The sequence below is a fragment of the Oncorhynchus gorbuscha genome, linkage group LG12 (genome assembly GCF_021184085.1).
Source record: "Oncorhynchus gorbuscha isolate QuinsamMale2020 ecotype Even-year linkage group LG12, OgorEven_v1.0, whole genome shotgun sequence".
In the NCBI taxonomy this organism is placed as follows: Eukaryota; Metazoa; Chordata; class Actinopteri; order Salmoniformes; family Salmonidae; genus Oncorhynchus; species Oncorhynchus gorbuscha.
In genome coordinates, this window is record NC_060184.1 from 60,011,181 (window position 1) to 60,033,763 (window position 22,583).

General features: G+C 43.1%; 1 protein-coding gene across 1 annotated transcript in view; it reads left to right on the plus strand.

Moving 5' to 3' along the window:
• Nucleotides 1–22,583, plus strand: part of LOC123991186 (dihydropyrimidine dehydrogenase [NADP(+)]-like) — a 237,911-nt gene that overhangs the window by 23,106 nt on the left and 192,222 nt on the right. The window contains exon 3 of the mRNA XM_046292500.1: nt 13,054–13,136. Coding sequence (XP_046148456.1) covers nt 13,054–13,136 — 83 coding nt within the window. The remainder of the gene's footprint in view (nt 1–13,053; nt 13,137–22,583) is intronic.

A 22,583-nucleotide genomic window follows, 5' to 3' on the forward strand; every position in this document is an offset into this window, starting at 1 on the left:
TTTACAATAGTGCATCTAAATCTTAAAGGGGGGGTTGAGAGGGATTACTTATCCTATCCTAGGTATTCCTTAAAGAGGTGGGGTTTCAGGTGTCTCCGGAAGGTGGTGATTGACTCCGCTGTCCTGGCGTCGTGAGGGAGTTTGTTCCACCATTGGGGGGCCAGAGCAGCGAACAGTTTTGACTGGGCTGAGCGGGAGCTGTACTTCCTCAGTGGTAGGGAGGCGAGCAGGCCAGAGGTGGATGAACGCAGTGCCCTTGTTTGGGTGTAGGGCCTGATCAGAGCCTGGAGGTACTGAGGTGCCGTTCCCCTCACAGCTCCGTAGGCAAGCACCATGGTCTTGTAGCGGATGCGAGCTTCAACTGGAAGCCAGTGGAGAGAACGGAGGAGCGGGGTGACGTGAGAGAACTTGGGAAGGTTGAACACCAGACGGGCTGCGGCGTTCTGGATGAGTTGAAGGGGTTTAATGGCACAGGCAGGGAGCCCAGCCAACAGCGAGTTGCAGTAATCCAGACGGGAGATGACAAGTGCCTGGATGAGGACCTGCGCCGCTTCCTGTGTGAGGCAGGGTCGTACTCTGCGGATGTTGTAGAGCATGAACCTACAGGAACGGGCCACCGCCTTGATGTTGGTTGAGAACGACAGGGTGTTGTCCAGGATCACGCCAAGGTTCTTAGCGCTCTGGGAGGAGGACACAATGGAGTTGTCAACCGTGATGGCGAGATCATGGAACGGGGGTTCAGCTTGAGGTGGTGATCCGTCATCCACACTGATATGTCTGCCAGACATGCAGAGATGCGATTCGCCACCTGGTCATCAGAAGGGGGAAAGGAGAAGATTAATTGTGTGTCGTCTGCATAGCAATGATAGGAGAGACCATGTGAGGTTATGACAGAGCCAAGTGACTTGGTGTATAGCGAGAATAGGAGAGGGCCTAGAACAGAGCCCTGGGGGACACCAGTGGTGAGAGCGCGTGGTGAGGAGACAGATTCTCGCCACGCCACCTGGTAGGAGCGACCTGTCAGGTAGGACGCAATCCAAGCGTGGGCCGCACCGGAGATGCCCAACTCGGAGAGGGTGGAGAGGAGGATCTGATGGTTCACAGTATCGAAGGCAGCCGATAGATCTAGAAGGATGAGAGCAGAGGAGAGAGAGTTAGCTTTAGCAGTGCGGAGCGCCTCCGTGATACAGAGGAGAGCAGTCTCAGTTGAATGACTAGTCTTGAAACCTGACTGATTTGGATCAAGAAGGTCATTCAGAGAGAGATAGCGGGAGAGCTGGCCAAGGACGGCACGTTCAAGAGTTTTGGAGAGAAAAGAAAGAAGGGATACTGGTCTGTAATTGTTGACATCGGAGGGATTGAGTGTAGGTTTTTTCAGAAGGGGTGCAACTCTCGCTCTCTTGAAGACGGAAGGGACGTAGCCAGCGGTCAGGGATGAGTTGATGAGCGGGGTGAGGTAAGGGAGAAGGTCTCCGGAAATGGTCTGGAGAAGAGAGGAGGGGATGGGGTCAAGCGGGCAGGTTGTTGGGCGGCCGGCCGTCACAAGACGCGAGATTTCATCTGGAGAGAGAGGGGAGAAAGAGGTCAGAGCACAGGGTAGGGCAGTGTGAGCAGAACCAGCGGTGTCGTTTGACTTAGCAAACGAGGATCGGATGTCGTCGACCTTCTTTTCAAAATGGTTGACAAAGTCATCTGCAGAGAGGGAGGAGGGGGGAGAGGAGGATTCAGGAGGGAGGAGGATTCAGGAGGGAGGAGAAGGTGGCAAAGAGCTTCCTAGGGTTAGAGGCAGATGCTTGGAATTTAGAGTGGTAGAAAGTGGCTTTAGCAGCAGAGACAGAGGAGGAAAATTTAGAGAGGAGAGAGTGAAAGGATGCCAGGTCCGCAGGGAGGCGAGTTTTCCTCCATTTCCGCTCGGCTGCCCGGAGCCCTGTTCTGTGAGCTCGCAATGAGTCATCGAGCCACGGAGTGGGAGGGGAGGACCGAGCCGGCCTGGAGGATAGGGGACATAGAGAGTCAAAGGATGCAGAGAGGGAGGAGAGGAGGGTTGAGGAGGCAGAATCAGGAGATAGGTTTGAGCAGAGGGAAGAGATGATAGGATGGAAGAGGAGAGAGTAGCGGGGGAGAGAGAGCGAAGGTTGGGACGGCGCGATACCATCCGAGTAGGGGCAGTGTGGGAGGTGTTGGATGAGAGCGAGAGGGAAAAGGATACAAGGTAGTGGTCGGAGACTTGGAGGGGAGTTGCAATGAGGTTAGTGGAAGAACAGCATCTAGTAAAGATGAGGTCGAGCGTATTGCCTGCCTTGTGAGTAGGGGGGGAAGGTGAGAGGGTGAGGTCAAAAGAGGAGAGGAGTGGAAAGAAGGAGGCAGAGAGGAATGAGTCAAAGGTAGACGTAGGGAGGTTAAAGTCGCCCAGAACTGTGAGAGGTGAGCCGTCCTCAGGAAAGGAGCTTATCAAGGCATCAAGCTCATTGATGAACTCTCCGAGGGAACCTGGAGGGCGATAAATGATAAGGATGTTAAGCTTGAAAGGGCTGATAACTGTGACAGCATGGAATTCAAAGGAGGCGATAGACAGATGGGTAAGGGGAGAAAGAGAGAATGACCACTTGGGAGAGATGAGGATCCCGGTGCCACCACCCCGCTGACCAGAAGCTCTCGGGTGTGCGAGAACTCGTGGGCGGACGAAGAGAGAGCAGTAGGAGTAGCAGTGTTGTCTGTGGTGATCCATGTTTCCGTCAGTGCCAAGAAGTCGAGGGACTGGAGGGAGGCATAGGCTGAGATGAACTCTGCCTTGTTGGCCGCAGATCGGCAGTTCCAGAGGCTACCGGAGACCTGGAACTCCACGTGGGTCGTGCGCGCTGGGACCACCAGATTAGGGTGGCCGCGGCCACGCGGTGTGGAGCGTTTGTATGGTCTGTGCAGAGAGGAGAGAACAGGGATAGACAGACACATAGTTGACAGGCTACAGAAGAGGCTACGCTAATGCAAAGGAGATTGGAATGACAAGTGGACTACACGTCTCGAATGTTCAGAAAGTTAAGCTTACGTAGCAAGAATCTTATTGACTAAAATGATTAAAATGATACAGTACTGCTGAAGTAGGCTAGCTGGCAGTGGGTGCGTTGTTGACACTACACTAATCAAGTCGTTCCGTTGAGTGTAATAGTTTCGACAGTGCTGCTATTCGGGGGCTAGCTGGCTAGCTAGCAGTGTTGTTTACGTTACATTGCGTTAAAAGAAGGACAATAGCTGGCTAGCTAACCTAGAAAATCGCTCTAGGCTACACAATTATCTTTGATACAAAGACGGCTATGTAGCTAGCTGTGTAGCTAGCTACGATCAAACAAATCAAACCGTTGTACTGTAATGAGATGAAATGAAAATGTGATACTACTTGTGAATGCGACCGGGTTGTTGAGTTCTATTCAGAAGACGTTGGATAGCTGTTGGCTAGCTAGCAGAGTCTCCTACGTTAAGGACGACAAATAGCTGGCTAGCTAACCTCGGTAAATTAAGATAATCACTCTAAGACTACACACTCTAAACTACACAATTATCTTGAATACGAAGACAGCAAAGACAGCTATGTAGCTAGCTAACACTACACTAATCAAGTCGTTCAGTTGAGTGTAATAGTGTCTCCAGTGCAGCTAATCAGTGGACGTTAGCTAGCTGGCTAGTGAAGACTACGTTAGGACGGCGAAATACGATAATTACGCAATTATCTTTGATACAAAGACGGCTATGTAGCTAGCTAAGAAGAAATTGCTAAGATTAGACAAATCAAACCGTTGTGCTATAATGAAATGTAATGAAAAAGTTATACTACCTGCGGAGCGAAGTACCAATGCGACCGCTCGCTCCAACCCGGAAGTTCACAGTTCCGGGTTGGAGTAGTACATCTTTCACATGTACTAGAATAGCCACACAGTCAGATAGGATGCTGGAGATAATTCGGATGGATAACACAAGAGGGCAACTGTAGGTGTGCACAGTTTCAGGCTGATAACTTCATGAATGAGTGAGCTACGTGACATTTAGCATGAAGTTGCCCAAATGTACCAAAGTGGCCGAATTGGTGATATGACCTATAACTATATACAACAGTGCAAATAACTATATACAACATATCAAAAAGCAATTCTAATACACACACACACACACACACACACACACACACACACACACACACACACACACACACACACACACACACACACACACACACACACACACACACACACACACACAAAAATGTTTTTAAAAAATATTAGCAAAAAACATTTAAAAAACAGTACACCCTTTGGAAGTCCTCGATACAATATGTTGCTGCCTGTGCAATGTCCTATAGCACACTTTCTGATGTAAAGCAGAGGCAAAATGAACAAGGGGTGCAGTTCATGCGACACAGAACACAACGACGCCTCCATGCTGTGCCCTTTTGGCCCTGAGGCATAGTCATGCCTGCAGTAATGAACTGTGGCATATGAACACCACTGGGGGCAGAGGTAGAGCGGGCAGCTTGGCACCGGGGGCTCCCAGTCAGAGTCGCTATCACTGAAAGAAAACATTAAAAAAATATTTGTATTGTATGAGCCTTTTATCATCACATAAAATAAACATATGTATTTTATAGAGCAGAGGGAACAGTCACTAAGGTGAAGTGCTGTTCCATTCAACTCCGGCCATTGTTGTGGGCCTGCCCTCTCCTGAACAGCACCCAATGGCTATTTCATATGGAAATGGAGAGGAGTAGCAGGCGCAGTGGCCATGTGTGTGTTTGCTGTTCTACTCCATTCCATTTGAATAAAAACATGGAAAATATCATCTGACATGGGGGAAAAAAATATTTAAAAAATAAATAAATATATATCTATATATATATACACACACACACACATTTATATTTCATAAAATGGCATTAGCACTTACCCGTCCAGAAGTACGTCCTGTCCTTGCAGAAAAAGCTCCTCAGTTCCTGTTTGAATCATAACACTCAAAGATTCCTCAAACAAAATTTGTCTCTTTTTCACTTTCACTTCAGACTTTGACTTCGCTTTTCCTGATTTATTCGCCATGATATCTTCAATGAAATCGTTGAAAATCCAACTTTCCGAAATACAGCTGTGCGTAAAAAGCCTCACAGTAACTTCTCTGATCGTCAAGGCGAGAATGCAGTTCCTTACGCGTGCGATTACAAACATGGAATGGCGGTTCAACCCAAAACCATTACATACTGGCGTTTACCTCAGCTCATTGGCTAACTACCCAGCTAGATTTTAAGAAGATCAGTGGTCATTGGGCAGAAATATAGTCAATCAATGAAGCTTCGCTAAAATTATTGGTGCGTAAGTTAGTCATTGTTCATTGTCTTCAAATCAGTTCACTTCGGTCAATACTCCCCGCAAAAAAACACTTTGGCTGTGTTGAAAACATCCAGAGGAATGCACTGAAACCAATCATGACTAGATAAACGATTGTTTACTGTGTGTAATCACGTCGAATGCTCCGTAAAAATTGATAGAGATGGAATTCACTGCACAAACGGTTTACAAAATGTTTCGATTTAGGCTATAAAATTGATTTTATCAAAGAAAACAGCACTTCATTTGATCACTGGGACCCTCAGGAAGAGAAATAAGAGCAAGATATCAGAATGTAAGTCATGATTTTACCTTCAGATGTGAATGTGTAAAAACTGTCATGGCGGAAAATTGTTTCTGTTGTTGATTGCTCTTCTCAAACAAAAGTATGGTATTTGTTCTCTGTAATAGCTATTTTAAATTGGAAAATGGAGTTTGATTACCAAGATTCTAATCTTTTGAAGGGTGTAAGACACTTGCATTTTCAAGAATGTTTAATGTTACGAAGTTGTATTTTTTTAGTTGTCACTCTGAAATTTCCCCTGATACCAGCCATAAGAGGTTAATGAAAAATGGTGAATAATTCACCACAGGTGAAAGAGAAGGGTGTGCTTGAAAGGATGCATATAACTCTGCAATGTTGGGTTGTATTGGAGAGTCTGTCTTTTTCTGCCTGTATTTAGTTATCATGCTAGTGAGGGCCGAGAATCCACTCTTACATAGGTACGTGATTGCAAAGGGCATCAGTGTCTTAATAGTGTGATTTGACAAGGCAGGATAGTCTGAGCGCAGCCCAATCCAGAAATCTGGCAGTGCCTTCTGATTTAAATAAAATTCTCACAGAACCGCTTGTTGCAATTTCGATGAGGCTTTCTTGTTCAGATATCGGTAAGTGGACTGGAGGCAGGGCATGAAAGGGATAACGAATCCAGTTGTTTGTGTCATCCGTTTCGGGAAAGTATCTGCGTAATTGCGCACCCAGAGTTGGGTGCTTCGCTATATCAAATTTGACATTGTCTATTAGCTTGAGTTCATTTGCACACAAAGAAATCATACAATGATGGAAAGACCTGTGTGTTGTCCTTCTTAATGCAGACGGAGAAGAGCTCCAACTTCTTAATCATAGCCTAAATTTTTGTCCCGCACATTGAATGTAGTTGTGGGGAGTCCCTGTAATCCTAGATTCAGATCAATCAGGTGAGAAAAAACATTACCCAGATAAGCCAGTCGTGTGAGAATCTCGTCATCATGCAAGCGGTCAGACAAGCGGAAATGATGGTCAGAAAAGAAAACTTTAAGCCCGTCTCTCAGTTTTAAAAAACGCATCAATATTTTGCCCCTTGTTAACCAGCTCACTTTTGTATGTTGTAAAAGTGTTACATGGTCGCTGCCCATATTATTGCAAAGTGCAGAAAATACACAAGAGTTCAGGGGCCTTGCTTTAACAAAGTTAACCATTTTCACTGTAGTGTCCAAAACGTCGTTCAAGCTGTCAGGCATTCCCTTGGCAGCAAGAGCCTCTCGGTGGATGCTGCAGTGTATCCAAGTGGCGTCGGGAGCAACTGCTTGCACGCACATTACCACTCCACCATGTCTTCCTGTCATGGCTTTTGTGCCATCAGTACAGATACCAACACATCTTGAACACCAAAGTCCATTTGATGTCACAAAGCTGTCCAGTACTTTAAAAATATCATCTCATGGTGTCCTGGTTTCCAGTGGTTTGCAGTAGAGGACGTTTTCCTTAATTGACCCCCCCCATTAACGTATACCAGGAGCTGTACCAGGCCCGCCATGTCCATTGACTCATCCAGCTGTAATGCATAGAATTCACTGGCTTGTATGCAAAGCAGTAATTGTTTCAAAACTTCTCCTGTCAGGTCATTGATGCGTTGTGAAACAGTGTTGTTTGATGGAGGCATTATCTGTATAGTTTTTTTGGGCCTTTTCCCCCAGCAATGTCCCAGCCCTATCCGTGGCAGCAGGAAGAATGAAGTCCACCACAATTGAATGGGGCTTGCCTGACGTAGCCACTTAGCTCACCATATAAGACGCTTCTAGCCCCTTCTTATTAATGCTATATGTTGCTTACATACATGTCTGAATTCTCGCTCAAAAAACTCCTGTGGCTTATTTTTTCATGGAATAGGGTGTAATTTGAGACCCACCCATTATTTAGAGGTGGATCTATGAAGAGCCTTCATCCATATATCGTCCTAATGTTTGGCTAGGATATTGAGGGATGCAAGTTTATGTCAGTAATGGGGATCTTTGAAGGGGTTCCCTACTTTTTTGCGGTGTAATAGCCCCCTTACTAATCCACGGAGCGATACTGCAGGGTAGTCTTCCATGATATCTGGGCATTAAGCACTCAAAGTCAGACCGATCCAGACTCACTACTATCTTTCTGCTTTGTGATACCAGTGAGTTAGGCAAAAAGAGAGTAAATGTGCTCTATCCTCCTATCCTCGTAATGCTCCTCTGTGTTCTTTCTCTGGTCTGAAGACCGCTTTGGTGCCTCTCTCTCTCTATCTCTCTCTTCTCTCTCCTTCACTCCCTCTCTCCTTCTCTTTTGTATCGGCCTCTTTTTCTTTCTCTTCTGTCGCTGTCTCCTCTCTTCCCACACCCATATCTCTCTCTCTCACTCTCTCTCTCTCTCTCCCCCCACACCCCTATCTCTCTCACTCTCTCCCCACACCTCTCTCTCTCTCTCTCTCTCTCTCTCTCTCTCTCTCTCTCCCCACATCTCTCTCTCTCTCTCTCTCTCTCTCTCTCTCTCTCTCCCCACATCTCTCTCTCTCTCTCTCTCTCTCTCTCTCTCTCCCCCACATCTCTCTCTCTCTCTCTCTCTCTCTCTCTCTCTCTCTCTCTCTCTCTCTCTCTCTCTCTCTCTCTCTCACCCCTCTCTCTCTCTCTCTCTCTCTCTCTCTCTCTCTCTCTCTCTCTCTCTCCCTCTCTCTCGCTCTCTCTCGCTCTCTCTCGCTCTCTCTCTCTCTCTCTCTCTCTCACCCCTCTCTCGCTCTCTATCTGCTTGAGTGTCAGAAAAGGCTTCTGGGAGGTTTATTAGGCATCTGAAGGTAATTGCTTTAATGAGACACGATGAAAGCGAAGAGGGCAAAAAATCTACCATAAGTGAATCCTGTCTGGAATTCGTTAAATGTCTTAAATTGCCTTTCATAATCATCACTCAGTACCCCGGTCACAGTCAAGGTCCAATAAAAACAAGGAAAGAAAAAGAACTGAGCATATTTTTAAATGGTTATTTTCATTCTGATCGCAATCAAAGTCTTAAGGAAAGAAATGTAATCTTGCCTTCGTTTTATTTATATATATATATATATTATTCTTTTTTGTTGTTTTGTTGTGATATGCATAAATTAAAGGGTGATGGTTTCTCAGACATTTTTCCAAAATTATAATTAAGGCTTTCAGACACTGGAATAACATTTTAGAATTAAATGAAGGTTTCTGTTAGTCTGAAAGTTAAGTTGTATTTGTGTACACCAACAACAAAAAATAACACTTAAAGATACTGAGGATGTTCTGCAATACAGACAACACATGAGGCTATCGAACGCATTTATATTGCATTGGGAACTATACAACAATATTGATCACGTACAGTATGTAAGAATGGCTGAAATTGGAAACCCATCTTTGTTTGAGAATTTGAAGCATTCAAGTTTTTTTCAGTGACAATGATATCCAATGTCTCACCTCTTCAGGGCTAAAGCATCATAATCATAATCGGTGGTCTTTTTGGCCAGGTGTAATCTTTAACAGCAGGTCTTCTCTGCCAGGAGATGTATTGTATTCTAATCTTTACATGTGATATAATTGTCTTCTCACACAATATTATGGATGAGACCACATTAGTGCTTTTGCCAGGTTTATTTGTCACTATTGAAGGGATTTAAATTGAGTAAAACGAGGAGCAAATGCTCCACTCCATCACATTGTGATAAAAGTAAATGGGTCATGCCTCTAATAGTTCTGCAGTGTGAAGACGGATTGTTCATTAAATGCATTGCATGTCGGGGGGAAAAAAGGAGATTCATTTATATTAAGAAATATATGAAGATATCAAAACCAAAACAAAAGAAATGGACTCAAATTGTTTATCGTGCTGCAATCACCTATTGTTCAGCTAATTAGTAGTTACAACTGTGTGGCTATCTCATTGTTTTAGTTCAAATAATGTGACATGTTTTATTTTGAGAGAACAGAAGAGTGTACTTCATCACTGGAGCGGAAGGATTCCACATGTGGCCCACAGATTGTTGGCGATGGCCTAATGTTGATTTTGGTGTTAGTGAGAGATTAGCTGAGATGAGAGCTGAACATGACATTTTTCGACTTTTTGCGAGTGGAAATTCATCACTCATTTATCCTTTACAGATAAATCTATAAGACGGTCTCTGGTAAATGTGGACACATATTTACTGGAGCATATTTTCCATCATCACTTTAGTGATTTAATCCCTGATCTCTTCATCCTCTCAGTCCCTGGTAAGACATGCACCAGCATGGGGTGATCGACAGGGGGCACTGGGATGGAATATTGACACAGTGGACTGAGTTAAAGTGTGTGTGTGTGCGCGTGTGTGTGTGTCTTGCCTGGGTTAAAGCAGGTCATTGTGTTGTGAGCAGAGTGGAGCCAGTGAGTCAGATACTGTGTAAACGACTGGTTCGTTATCTCTGACTACCTCTGGATAATTACACGACACTGATCAACCTAGACATTGATTCTCTCTGCCTGATCAAATGTCAGCAGGCTGCAGCACCACATTAGGGTGGAGCACACTTTGTGTGGTGTGTGTGTGAGAGAGAGAGACCGAGAGAGAGAGAGAGAACACAAAGAGGTGTGTGTGTTAGTCGGGGAGCTGTAGAGTGGTATGTATGGGGGTGGTTGTGATCGATGGGCTTTATCAGTTGAAACACACAGACCCCCCTGGTAATCCCAGCAGTGGCCCTCTCTCCCTCCCCACTTCCATCGTAGGATTAACCAGCAGATACATGGAGTATTACAACACAAGCACTACCCTGTCTAAGCCGCTCCTACCGAGGGGTGGGGGAGATTAAATGAATTATGTTAAGATTTGATGTTAATAGAAGCTCCTCGTAATTCTCTTCTCTCTTCCCTCCAAGGACCTTTTCATTCTTCTGAATGTATAATAGAATACTAAGCTTATGGCGTAAATACATTGGCCGTGACATAATTGGAATATAATATTCTCCCCTCCTAACATTTTGGAATGTGTTTCATTAGGTATATAAAGGTAGGTACTGTAGGTGTGTCTGACATTTGCATTTGAGGATTTGTTGTTTAGATAGCTCTGCCTGTGTGTTAGTGCAACTTTGAGGGGGTTGGTAGGTAGGTATGTATGTTATGGGGTTTCAAATCTTATGGTAGGCATAAAGAGGGGTGGGGTATGTCTCTCCTAATGGCCTGAGATTAATCACCGTTATCTGATGTGAAAATGAATAAATCTCACAAGACAAGCTAATAGCTGTGTTCCGCTTCATATCGGAATCCCCCGAGGTCTCATAGCTGACTGGCACGTGCTGCTGCTAGAGTGGAATGAATATCTGACAAAGTTGTGGTGTGCCATACAATATGCCAGATTCGATGCCCTTTATGTAATCCACTATTCTGCTCTTATGTTGGTAGCTTGAAGGGTAACATGAGGAAAATCAATCATTATTTCCAAAAAATGAACAATAGCTTAACTACCCTTAATATACTCAACTCTTGTGAGTTCTTCACTCAGATCTACATTTTTTTTTACATTTTCAATATTAGTACCCTCATAATGGTATGACGTTCCGATGCGTTTGTGACACATTCACAACACCTTTGAATGAATATGGCTTATTAATGTAGTATTCCATCCCTTGCCCAGAGGACAGATAAAAAAAAAAATTGCTTGCACAAATTGTTTTTGAAACATATCCTTGTCATTCAGACACGCTCAAACAACTCAAACAACGCACATTTCCATCTCATTTGTATTTCTTTATTGTTTGAACAACGAAATGAAAGAAAACATTTGTTCATCCCATCGAATTATTGAAATACTTCGGTGTCGACATTACGAGAATTCAATTGGGAAAATCACCGACTTGCACTTTTGGTTTTCAATCATGTAAATTAGGTGTCAAAAAGAATTGAAGAGCTTTCCTAATTATTAGGTGTAAAAATGCAGGCCTTCCGTATTTCGTTTTGTGCGAAGAACATAAGCGAGTTAGCGCTTGTGAACATTACCACCACAGGGCTCACGTTGTAACCAATTCCAGTAGAATCACTTTAGGGAGATGATCATTATCTTTATGGATAAAATCCCTTCCTTCTGGTATAGGTGTATTAGTTTCACACTTTATGGATGAAGCTCGAAGATTATATCGATCTTGTAATGCAGCAATAGTTTTAATAACCAACCGAGCTACAAGTCAATGGGTATTTGAATTGGATATCCTCAGGCTTTGTCTTGCAAGTAGTTTGCTGAACAAACGTAATTGCCGTAAATGGCCATGCCATCATCCAACCATTTGTACATAACTGAATAAACATCACTCCATTTATGTAGTAAGGGCTGTCGCTCATAGAGGAGTGGTGATACTGTGTACAGTCATGGTGCAAATCAGGTATACATAGACACTACACAGTATGGTGGTGTCATCTAAGAGGACAATTTAGCACTGCAAGGTCTGAGGCTACCTGACTTTCTTTGCTTTGTTGTGGTACTGAATGGCAGTGGGCAGGGTTGGAGAGTTGATTTGTATTGTTCAGAATGTGTTATTAAAGACAAACATCCGGGCCTGTATGATCCAGCTCTTGAGTATGAGTAAGGGATTAGACTCTGTGGCCTGTGGTCACTGAGTGGGGTCTGAACACACACACATATACGCACACACACACTTCTTGAGAAGGGAGGGAGGGAGATTAGGCTGAGCTGAGTGGTTATCTGGCCGGTGGCGGCAGGAGGGCAGAGGTTCCTTCCTCACTAATCGTCAGCGTGTCAATAACGTCCAGGCTTCTCTCTCTCTCTCTCTCTCTCTCTCTCTTTTGCTCAGTCTGTCCCCTACCCCAGGCTCATCTCCGCTCCGGAGGGGTCCCGGGGATTTGATAGGGCCGATGCCATGACAACGGCTCACCCCGACCCCAAGAGAGAGGAGGGTGATGACGTGCGGTGGTTTAAATGATCTGCTGGACCAATAACATTGCAATGCCAGTATTTGATGATTCATTCACAACAAAGTCAGGGTTTTGGAGCTAAAGTGCAATTTGCATAAAGAATACATTTGATTCTCTTTTCCTAAAAGCTTGGTGTGCTGCGATGGTATTGAAGTGGATTAAGACAGGGTATTAGCCCTACGATCAATGAAACGCATCAGACACCAAACAGACAAACAAACAAACAAACTCATCCTCTCTCTCTCTCTCTCTCTCTCTCTCTCTCTCTCTCTCTCTCTCTCTCTCTCTCTCTCTCTCTCTCTCTCTCTCTCTCTCTCTCTCTCTCTCTCTCTCTCTCTCTCTCTCTCTCTCTCTCTCTCTCTCTCTCTCTCTCTCTCTCTCTCTCTCTCTCTCTCTCTCTCTCTCTCTCTCTCTCTCTCTCTCTCTCTCTCTCTCTCTCTCTCTCTCTCTCTCTCTCTCTCTCTCTCTCTCTCTCTCTCTCTCTCTCTCTCGTAGAGCTGCGTGACGCTGGAGAACAATTTTGACGACATCAAACACACAACTCTGAGCGAGCGCGGAGCACTTCGGGAAGCAATGAGGTAAGGCTTCAGCCGCCGGGTCACCATGGCAACAGCCACAGATGTGGCAACGATGCAGGGGGAGGAGGGGATTAAAAGTCATTCTTCATTATTGGACGAATGAGTTTATTGCCTCCATTCAGCATTGTACTCTCTGAGGTATTAATTTGTCAGTGGGAGAAACCTCTTCCTTCAGAGGCTAAACTAGTGGCCGGTGGTTATCACACACACACACTGGTCACACATTACCCAATTCATATATACAGTGCCTTCAGAAAGTATTGATACAACTTTACTTATTCCACATTTTGTTGTTTTACAGCCTGAATTGAACATTTAATTTAAATAATTCTCACCTATCTACACACAATATCGCATAATGACAAAGTGAAAATATGCTTTTAGACATTTTTTGCTAATTTATTGAAAATGAAATATAGAAATATCTCTTACACCACCACTGAGTCAATACTTTGAAGAAGCATCTTTGGCAGTGATTACAGCTGAGTCTTTCTGGGTAAGTCTCTAAGAGCTTTCCACACCAGGATTGTGCAACATTTATCCATTGTTCTTTTCATATTTCTTCAATCTCTGTCTAATTGGTTGTTGATCATTGGTATACAACATTTTTAGGTCTTGCCATAGATTTTCAAGTAGATTTAAGTCAAAACTGTAACTCTGGAACATTCACTGTCTTCTTGGTAAGCAACTCCACTGTAGATTTGGGGCCGCAGCGTGGCCTAGTGGTTAGAGCGTTGGACTAGTAACCAAAAGTTTGCAAGATCGAATCCCCGAGCTGACACGGTCGTTCTGCCCCTGTTCCCACTGTTCCTAGGCCGTAATTGAAAATAAGAATTTGTTCTTAACTGACTTGCCTAGTAAAATGAAAGATTTGGCCTTGTGTTTTAGGTTATTGTCCTGCTGAAAGGTAAATTCTTCTCCCAGTGTCTGGTGGAAAGGTTTTCGTCTAGGATTTTGCCTTCAATATATTTTTTATCCTGAAAAACTCCCCAGTCCATAACGATTACCGTCTTTGTGGGTAAGTCTCTAATAACATGATGCAGCCACCACTATGCTTGAAAATATGGTAAGCGGTACTCAGTAATACGTTTTATTGGATTTGACAATTTAATTGCTTTGCCACATTTACTTAAGTGCCTTGTTGCAAACTGAATGCATGTTTTGGAATATTTTTTATTATGTATAGGGTTCCTTCTTTTCACTCTGTCAATTAGGTTTGTTTTGTGAAGTAACTACAATGTTGTTGATCCATCCTCAGTTTTCTCCCATCATAGCCATTAAACTCCCTGAAATCCCTGAGTGGTTTCCTTCCTCTCCGGCAACTGAGTTAGGAAGAACGCCTGTGTCTTGGTAGTGACTGGGTATAATGATACAACATCCAAAGGTAATTAATAACTTCACTATGCTCAAAAGGATTTTCAATGTTTGCTTTGTTTTAAAAAAATCTCCTAATAGGTGCCCTTCTTTGCGAGGCATTGGAAAACCTCCCTGGTCTATGCGGTTGAATTTGTGTTCGAAACTCACTGCTCGACTGAGGGACCTTACAGATAATTGTATGTGTGGGGTATAGAGATGAGGTAGTCGTTCAAAAATCACGTTCAACACTATTATTGCTCACAGAGTGAGTTGATGCAACTTATTATGTGACTTGTCAAGGACATTTACTCCTGGTAAAAATAGTGCCTTGCGACAGTATTCGGCCCCCTTGAACTTTGCGACCTTTTGCCACATTTCAGGCTTCAAACATAAAGAGATAAAACTGTATTTTTTGTGAAGAATCAACAACAAGTGGGACACAATCATGAAGTGGAACGACATTTATTGGATATTTCAAACTTTTTTAACAAATCAAAAACTGAAAAATTGGGCGTGCAACATTATTCAGCCCCTTTACTTTCAGTGCAGCAAACTCTCTCCAGAAGTTTAGTGAGGATCTCTGAATGATCCAATGTTGACCTAAATGACTAATGATGATAAATACAATCCACCTGTGTGTAATCAAGTCTCCGTATAAAAACACCTGCACTGTGATAGTCTCAGAGGTCCGTTAAAAGCGCAGAGAGCATCATGAAGAACAAGGAACACACCAGGCAGGTCCGAGATACTTTTTGTGAAGAAGTTTAAAGCCGGATTTGGATACAAAAAGATTTCCCAAGCTTTAAACATCCCAAGGAGCACTGTGCAAGCGATAATATTGAAATGGAAGGAGTATCAGACTACTGCAAATCTACCAAGACCTGGCCGTCCCTCTAAACTTTCAGCTCATACAAGGAGAAGACTGATCAGAGATGCAGCCAAGAGGCCCATGATCACTCTGGATCAACTGCAGAGATCTACAGCTGAGGTGGGAGACTCTGTCCATAGGACACCAATCAGTCGTATATTGCACAAATCTGGCCTTTATGGAAGAGTGGCAAGAAGAAAGCCATTTCTTAAAGATATCCATAAAAAGTGTTGTTTAAAGTTTGCCACAAGCCACCTGGGAGACACACCAAACATGTGGAAGAAGGTTGCTCTGGTCAGATGAAACCAAAATCGAACTTTTTGGCAACAATGCAAAACGTTATGTTTGGTGTAAAAGCAACACAGCCCATCACCCTGAACACACCATCCCCACTGTTAAACATGGTGGTGGCAGCATCATGGTTTGGGCCTGCTTTTCTTCAGCAGGGACAGGGAAGATGGTTAAAATTGATGGGAAGATGGATGGAGGCAAATACAGGACCATTCTGGAAGAAAACCTGATGGAGTCTGCAAAAGACCTGAGACTGGGACGGAGATTTGTCTTCCAACAAGACAATGATCCAAAACATAAAGCAAAATCTACAATGGAATGGTTCAAAAATAAACATATCCAGGTGTTAGAATGGCCAAGTCAAAGTCCAGACCTGAATCCAATCGAGAATCTGTGGAAAGAACTGAAAACTGCTGTTCACAAATGCTCTCCATCCAACCTCACTGAGCTCGAGCTGTTTTGCAAGGAGGAATGGGAAAAAAATTCAGTCTCTCAATGTGCAAAACTGATAGAGACATACCCCAAGCGACTTACAGCTGTAATCGCAGCAAAAGGAGGCGCTACAAAGTATTAACTTAAGGGGGCTGAATAATTTTAGCACGCCCAATTTTTCAGTTTTTGATTTGTTAAAAAAGTTTGAAATATCCAATAAATGTCGTTCCACTTCATGATTGTGTCCCACTTGTTGTTGATTCTTCACAAAAAAATACAGTTTTATATATTTATGTTTGAAGCCTGAAATGTGGCAAAAGGTCGCAAAGTTCAAGGGGGCAGAATACTTTCGCAAGGCACTGTATTTAGGCCATAACAAAAGGGTTGAATACTTATTGACTCAAGACATTTCAGCTTTACATTTTTTATTAATTTAACTCTACTTTGTCATTATGGGGTATTGTGTAGTTCAGTGACAGAAATCTAACTTTTAATATATTTTAAATAAAGCTTGTAACACAACAAAATGTGGGAATACTTTCTGAAGGCGCTGTATGTATTCTAAAGTCTTATCTTATATAACTACTGCTGTACACACCTTTTCTATTCATATAATGTCCAAACTCTTTATACACACCATCACAATCATATATATTTATATTCTGGACTTTGACATTGCTCATTCAGATGTTTCATAATTTCTTAATTTTTATTTTGGGGATCTGTGTGTTTTGTTGTATTACTGTACTGTTGGAGCTAGAAACACATTTGCTAGATATGTGTACGCGACCAATAAAATGTGATTTGATTTGATACACACACACACCTAACACACAGTCAATGTTTAATTTGTCTCACCAAAGCGCATATCCTGCGATTTGATATTAAAACACTTAAAGATGTCTAGCATAAACTCAGTAAAAAAAGAAACATCCCTTTTTCAGTACCCTCATTCGTAAAAATCTATATAACTTCACATATCTTCATTGTAAATGGTTTAAACACTGTTTCCCATGCTTGTTCAATGAACCATAAACAATTAATGAACATGCACCTGTGGAACAGTCGTTAAGACACTAACAGCTTACAGACGGTAGGCAATTAAGGTCACAGTTATGAAAACTTAGGACACTAAAGAAGCCTTTCTACTGACTCTGAAAATCACCAAAAGAAAGATGCCCAGGGTCCCTGCTCATTTGCGTGAATATGCCTTAGGCATTCTGCAAGGAGGCACGAGGACTGCAGAAGTTGCCGGGACAATAAATTGCAATGTCCGTACTGTGAGGAGCCTAAGACAGTGCTACAGGGAGACAGTACAGACAGCTGATCATCTTCACAGTGGCAGACCACGTGTAACGACACCTGCACAGGATCAGTACATCCGAACATCACATCTGCGGTACAGGTAGAGGATGGCAACAACAACAACTGCCCGAGTTACACCAGGAACGCACAATCCCGCCATCAGTGCTCAGACTGTCCACATTAGGCTGAGAGAGGCTGGACTGAGGGCTTGTCGGCCTGTTGTAAGGCAGGTCCTCATCAGACATCACCGGCAACAACGTCGCCTATGGGCACAAACCCACCGTCGCTGGACCAGACAGGACTGGCAAAAAGTGCTCTTCACTGATGAGTTGCGGTTTTGTCTCACCAGGGTGATGGTCGGATTCGCGTTTATCGTCGAAGTAATGAGCGTTACACCGAGGCCTATACTCTGGAGCGGGATCGATTTGGAGGTGGAGGGTCCGTCATGGTCTGGGGCGGTGTGTCACAGCATCATCGGACTGAGCTTGTTGTCATTGCAGGCAATCTCAACACTGTGCGTTACAGACATCCTCCTCCCTCACATGGTACCCTTCCTGCAGGCTCATCCTGACATGACCCTCCAGCATGACAATGCCACCAGCCATTCTGCTCGTTCTGTGAGTGATTTCCTGCAAGACAGGAATGTCAGTTTTCTGCCATGGCCAGGGAAGAGCCCGGTTCTCAATCCCATTGAGCACCTGTTGGATCAGAGGTTGAGGGCTAGGGCCATTCCCCCAGAAATGTCAGGGAACTTGCAGGTGCCTTGGTGGAAGAGTGGTGTAACACCTCACAGTAAGAACTGGCAAATCTGGTGCAGTCCATGAGGAGGAGATGCACTGCAGTACTTAATGCTGGTGGCCACATTAGATAATGACCCCCCCCCCCCCCTTTGTTCAGGGACACATTATTCAATTTCTGTTAGTCACATGTCTGTGGAACTTGTTCAATTTATGTCTCAGTTGTTGAATCTTGTTATGTTCCTACAAATATTTACACATGCAGTTGACAGTGAGAGGATATTTAGTTTTTGCTGAGTTTAGATTGGCTGTCGTTGCTCAGGATTGTTTGATGTGAGCTTGAATTCAGCAATTTGTTCCATCAACATATGTTTTATTTAAAATGCACATGGAATTCGGGGCATGCAATAATGCCATTGCTCCAGGGATGATTGAATGAAGATTTAATTTTGTCTGCTTTAGATCACTTCAGATATACATTGCTGTTTATCTGCATTCATGTTAGACAATTTAACACATTTTACATTGTAAACAACTGGTTTTACTGATGGAAGACACTTAACATGATTTTTGTAACAGTGTCTGTTTTCCATGATCTGAGTCTGAGGATTATGAATGCTGTTTTTACTTCTTGTGTGATCTATGCATTTTGATTTAATGCATGTTTCATTCCACACTGTAAAACCAAGCTAAACACTTTTGTATAACACCTTTTTTAAACTTGTCAAGGTATTTAGAATTTCAATGAAAACGTGTCAGTGTTTAGATCGTAAACACCAGAATATGTTTATTCACTGTAACAATTTTTAAACACATGAAGATGTTTATTCAGCACAAGGTGTTTAGGTTTTAAACACTAAATACTGGGGGTGTCGTTTTAATGCTGTAGGATGTACGGCTGTATTTGCATATTTCCCAGCATGCCTTTTGAGTGAATGTGATAGCTTGTTAGTGATAGAAGGCCTTATGAAATGTATAATATGTGGTCATAAAGGGTTTCCGTTGAATTGAAACGCATTCACGTAGACAATCACTTGTTGAAGGTTTCAGGAATAGATGTTATTGAATGCAACAACCATGTCTTAGTTATAGTCTGGTTATCCTCAACATTGTGGTCTGAAAATCCTTGCTCATGGGCCACATGAGCAGTCGACTAACAACAACACCATGTGATTTAAATTATTTCTTGAATTAAATGTCCTGTTCAATTGTGCTAAAATCACATTTTATTGGTTGCATACACATACTGTATTTAGCAGATGTTATTGTGGGTGTAGTGAAATGCTTGTCTTTGCTCCAACAGTGCAGTAATATTTAACAATACACAACAATACACACATCTAAATGTAACAGAATGGAATTGAGAAATGTACAAAGATTAGTCCGGAGTATAAATATGTATATGTTTTTTCCCCTCATCAATCTACACACAACACCCCATAATGACAAAGTGAAAACAGGTTTTTAGAAATTGTTGCTAATTTATTAAATATAAAATACTGAAATATTACATTTACATAAGTATTCAGACACTTTACTCAGTACTTTGTTGAAGCACCTTTGGAAGCAATTACAGCCTTAAGTCTTCTTGGGTATGATGCTAAAAGCTTGGCACACCTGTATTTGGAGAGTTTCTCCCATTCTTCTCTGCAGATCTCAAGCTCTGTCAGATTGGATGGGGAGTGTTGCTGCACAGCTATTTTCAGGTCTCTCCAGAGATGTTCGATCAGGTTTAAGTCCGGGCTCTGGCTGGGATACTCAAGGACATTCAGAGACTTGTCCTGAAGCCAGTCCTGCATTGTCTTGGCTGTCTGCTTAGCGTTGTTGTCCTATTGGAAGGTGAACCTTCACCCCAGTCTGAGGTCCTGAGTGCTCTGTAGCAGGTTTTCATCAAGGATCTCTCTGTACTTTGCTCCGTTCATCTTTGCCTCCAAACATATTCCATTTAAGAATGATGTGCTCTTGGGGACCTTTTAATGCTGCAGAAATGTTTTGGTACCCTTCCCCAGATATATGCCTCGACAAAATCCTGTCTCGGAGCTCTATGGACAATTCCTTTGACCTCATTAAGGTTGCACGTTTTGGGGAATATTCAGAGGTGGAAACTTTCCGTGGCAATTAACGGGAATATATGGGAATTAACAGAAATATCTGCAAATTAAACGAATATCATTTAAATGTAGATGTTTTTTGTATTGGATATATTTACAATATCATATGGAGACAGAAACATAAACACTTTACCTTATCATGAGTAGAAATAATTGCAAATGATTAAATCCTTCCAATATACATTTTTAAAATGATTTAATTATGAATTGAACTTTAATTAAATGAGTTGACTCTTCACATGGGATGATTTCACTGAACAACAAAAGAAAGGGAAAAATGAATGATCCATCGCATCTCCCAAAAATGTTTTCAACATACATCTGTAAAATGATAGTTTCTAGACTTCCTCTCAGGCTTCCAAGTCTTCTCCTTGGACCTCCTCAATGTCCACCTCTTGAACATCAGACTCTGAGGCCTCATCTTCACTGTCACTTTCCAACCTTGTTGAGGATGGCCTGTTGGCAGCCTCAAATTTGTCCGGATGGCCACCAATTTTTCAAGCCTTATATTGGTCAGCCTGTTGCGTGCTTTGGTGTGTGTGTGTTCCCAAACAAGGACCACCTGTACTGACCTCGTCTTCTGGATGATAGTGGGGGGAACAGGCCGTGGCTGGGGTGGCTGAGGTTCTTGATGATTTTCTTGGCCTTCCTGTGACACCGGGTGCTGTAGATGTTGTGCACCCCCCTCTGGAGATCCCTGCAGTTGCGGACGGTTCAGTTGCAGTACCAGGTGGTGATATCGTCCAACAGGATGCTCTCAATGGTAAAAAGTTTGAGGGTCTTGGGGGGCCAAGCAAAATTTCTTCAGTCTCCTGAGGCTGTTGCACCTTCACCATGCTGTCTATGTGGGTGGACCATTTTCAGATTGTCAGTCATGTGTACGCCGAGGAACTCAAAGCTTTCCACCTTCTTCACTGCGGCCCCATTGATGCTGTCTGCTGAAATCCACAATAAGCTCCCTCATTTTATTGAAATTGAGGGAGAGGTTATTTTCCTGGCACAACTCCAGGGCCCTTACCTCCTCCCTGTAGGCAGTCTCATCAGGCCTACCACCATTGTGTCGTCTGCAAACGACATGGTTGAATAGGGAGTACAGACGGGGGCTGAGCACGCACCCCTGTAGGGCCCCTGTGTTGAGGATCAGCGTAGTGGATGTTTGTTGCCTACATTCACCACCTGGGGACGCCCCATCAGGAAGTCTAGGACTCAGTTGCAAAGGGAGAGGTTCAGACCCCCAAACTTAATGATGAGCTTGGAGGGTTTAAAGCTGAGCTGTAGTCACTGAACATAATTCTTATATAGGTATTCTTCTAGTCCAGATGGGATAGGGCAGTGTGCAGTGCAATGTTGATTACATCATCCGTGGATCTATTGGGGCAGTATACAAATTGCAATGGGTTTAGTGTGTTGAGTAAGGTGGAGGTGCTATGATCCTTAACTAGCCTCTCAAAGCACTTCATGATGTCAGAAGTGAGTGCCAAGGGGCGATAGTCATTTAGTTTAGTTACCTTCGCAGTTTTGGGTGCAGGAACAATGGTGGACATTTGAAGCAATTGGGGACAGTAGTAGTTATGGTGACAGACATTCCTAACACTGATCTAAAATAAAAGGTATGTAAATGTCACATCAATTTCTGATGTCTAAATGCACTCTAAAGAGGACGATGGGAAAGTTAACACTAATGTTTAAAATCAGAACACTTCGAAGATATAGGTGTTCTCCTCGTTAGAAACTGACTGGGAAAAAGCTGACTGTTTTTAATTTAGCATTATAAATGGCAGTGTTTAAGGTGAGAGCACGTTTTATGTTTTAAGCAGACATTTAGGTTATAAACGTGTCACATGTTTGTTTCATGGTTTTACAGTGCACTGTTCAGCATACATTAGACTGAGCTTTCACGCTATGATCAGATGGCAGGAGAGTAGAAAGCAGTGTGTTGGGAGGAGACCATCTCAGTTAATCCCCTTACCTTCATTAAAACCAGATAGAATAGGATTAGAGAGCTGCATGTAAATGAACATAATTCCTGGAGAAATTGAAACAGCTCCGAGATAAATGTATCATCAGGGAGACACAAACATAATCAAAATAGAAATTCATTAATTTCCCTTTATGAAGAATTGCCTGTTTATTAGCCAGAATTACAACTAATCGACAATGTACCAATTGGCTGTACCAATAGTTCAGATTATCGTGTGTGTCTGTTCTCCCTCTCTCTGTACATCCCTTTTCTTTATTTCTTTCTTACTTTCTTTCACTCTCTCTCTCTCCCCCTCTCCCTTTATCTTTCTCTCAAACACACACAAAGCTGAGAAGTCATTTCAGCCAGGCAAAGCTGCCCTCCTAT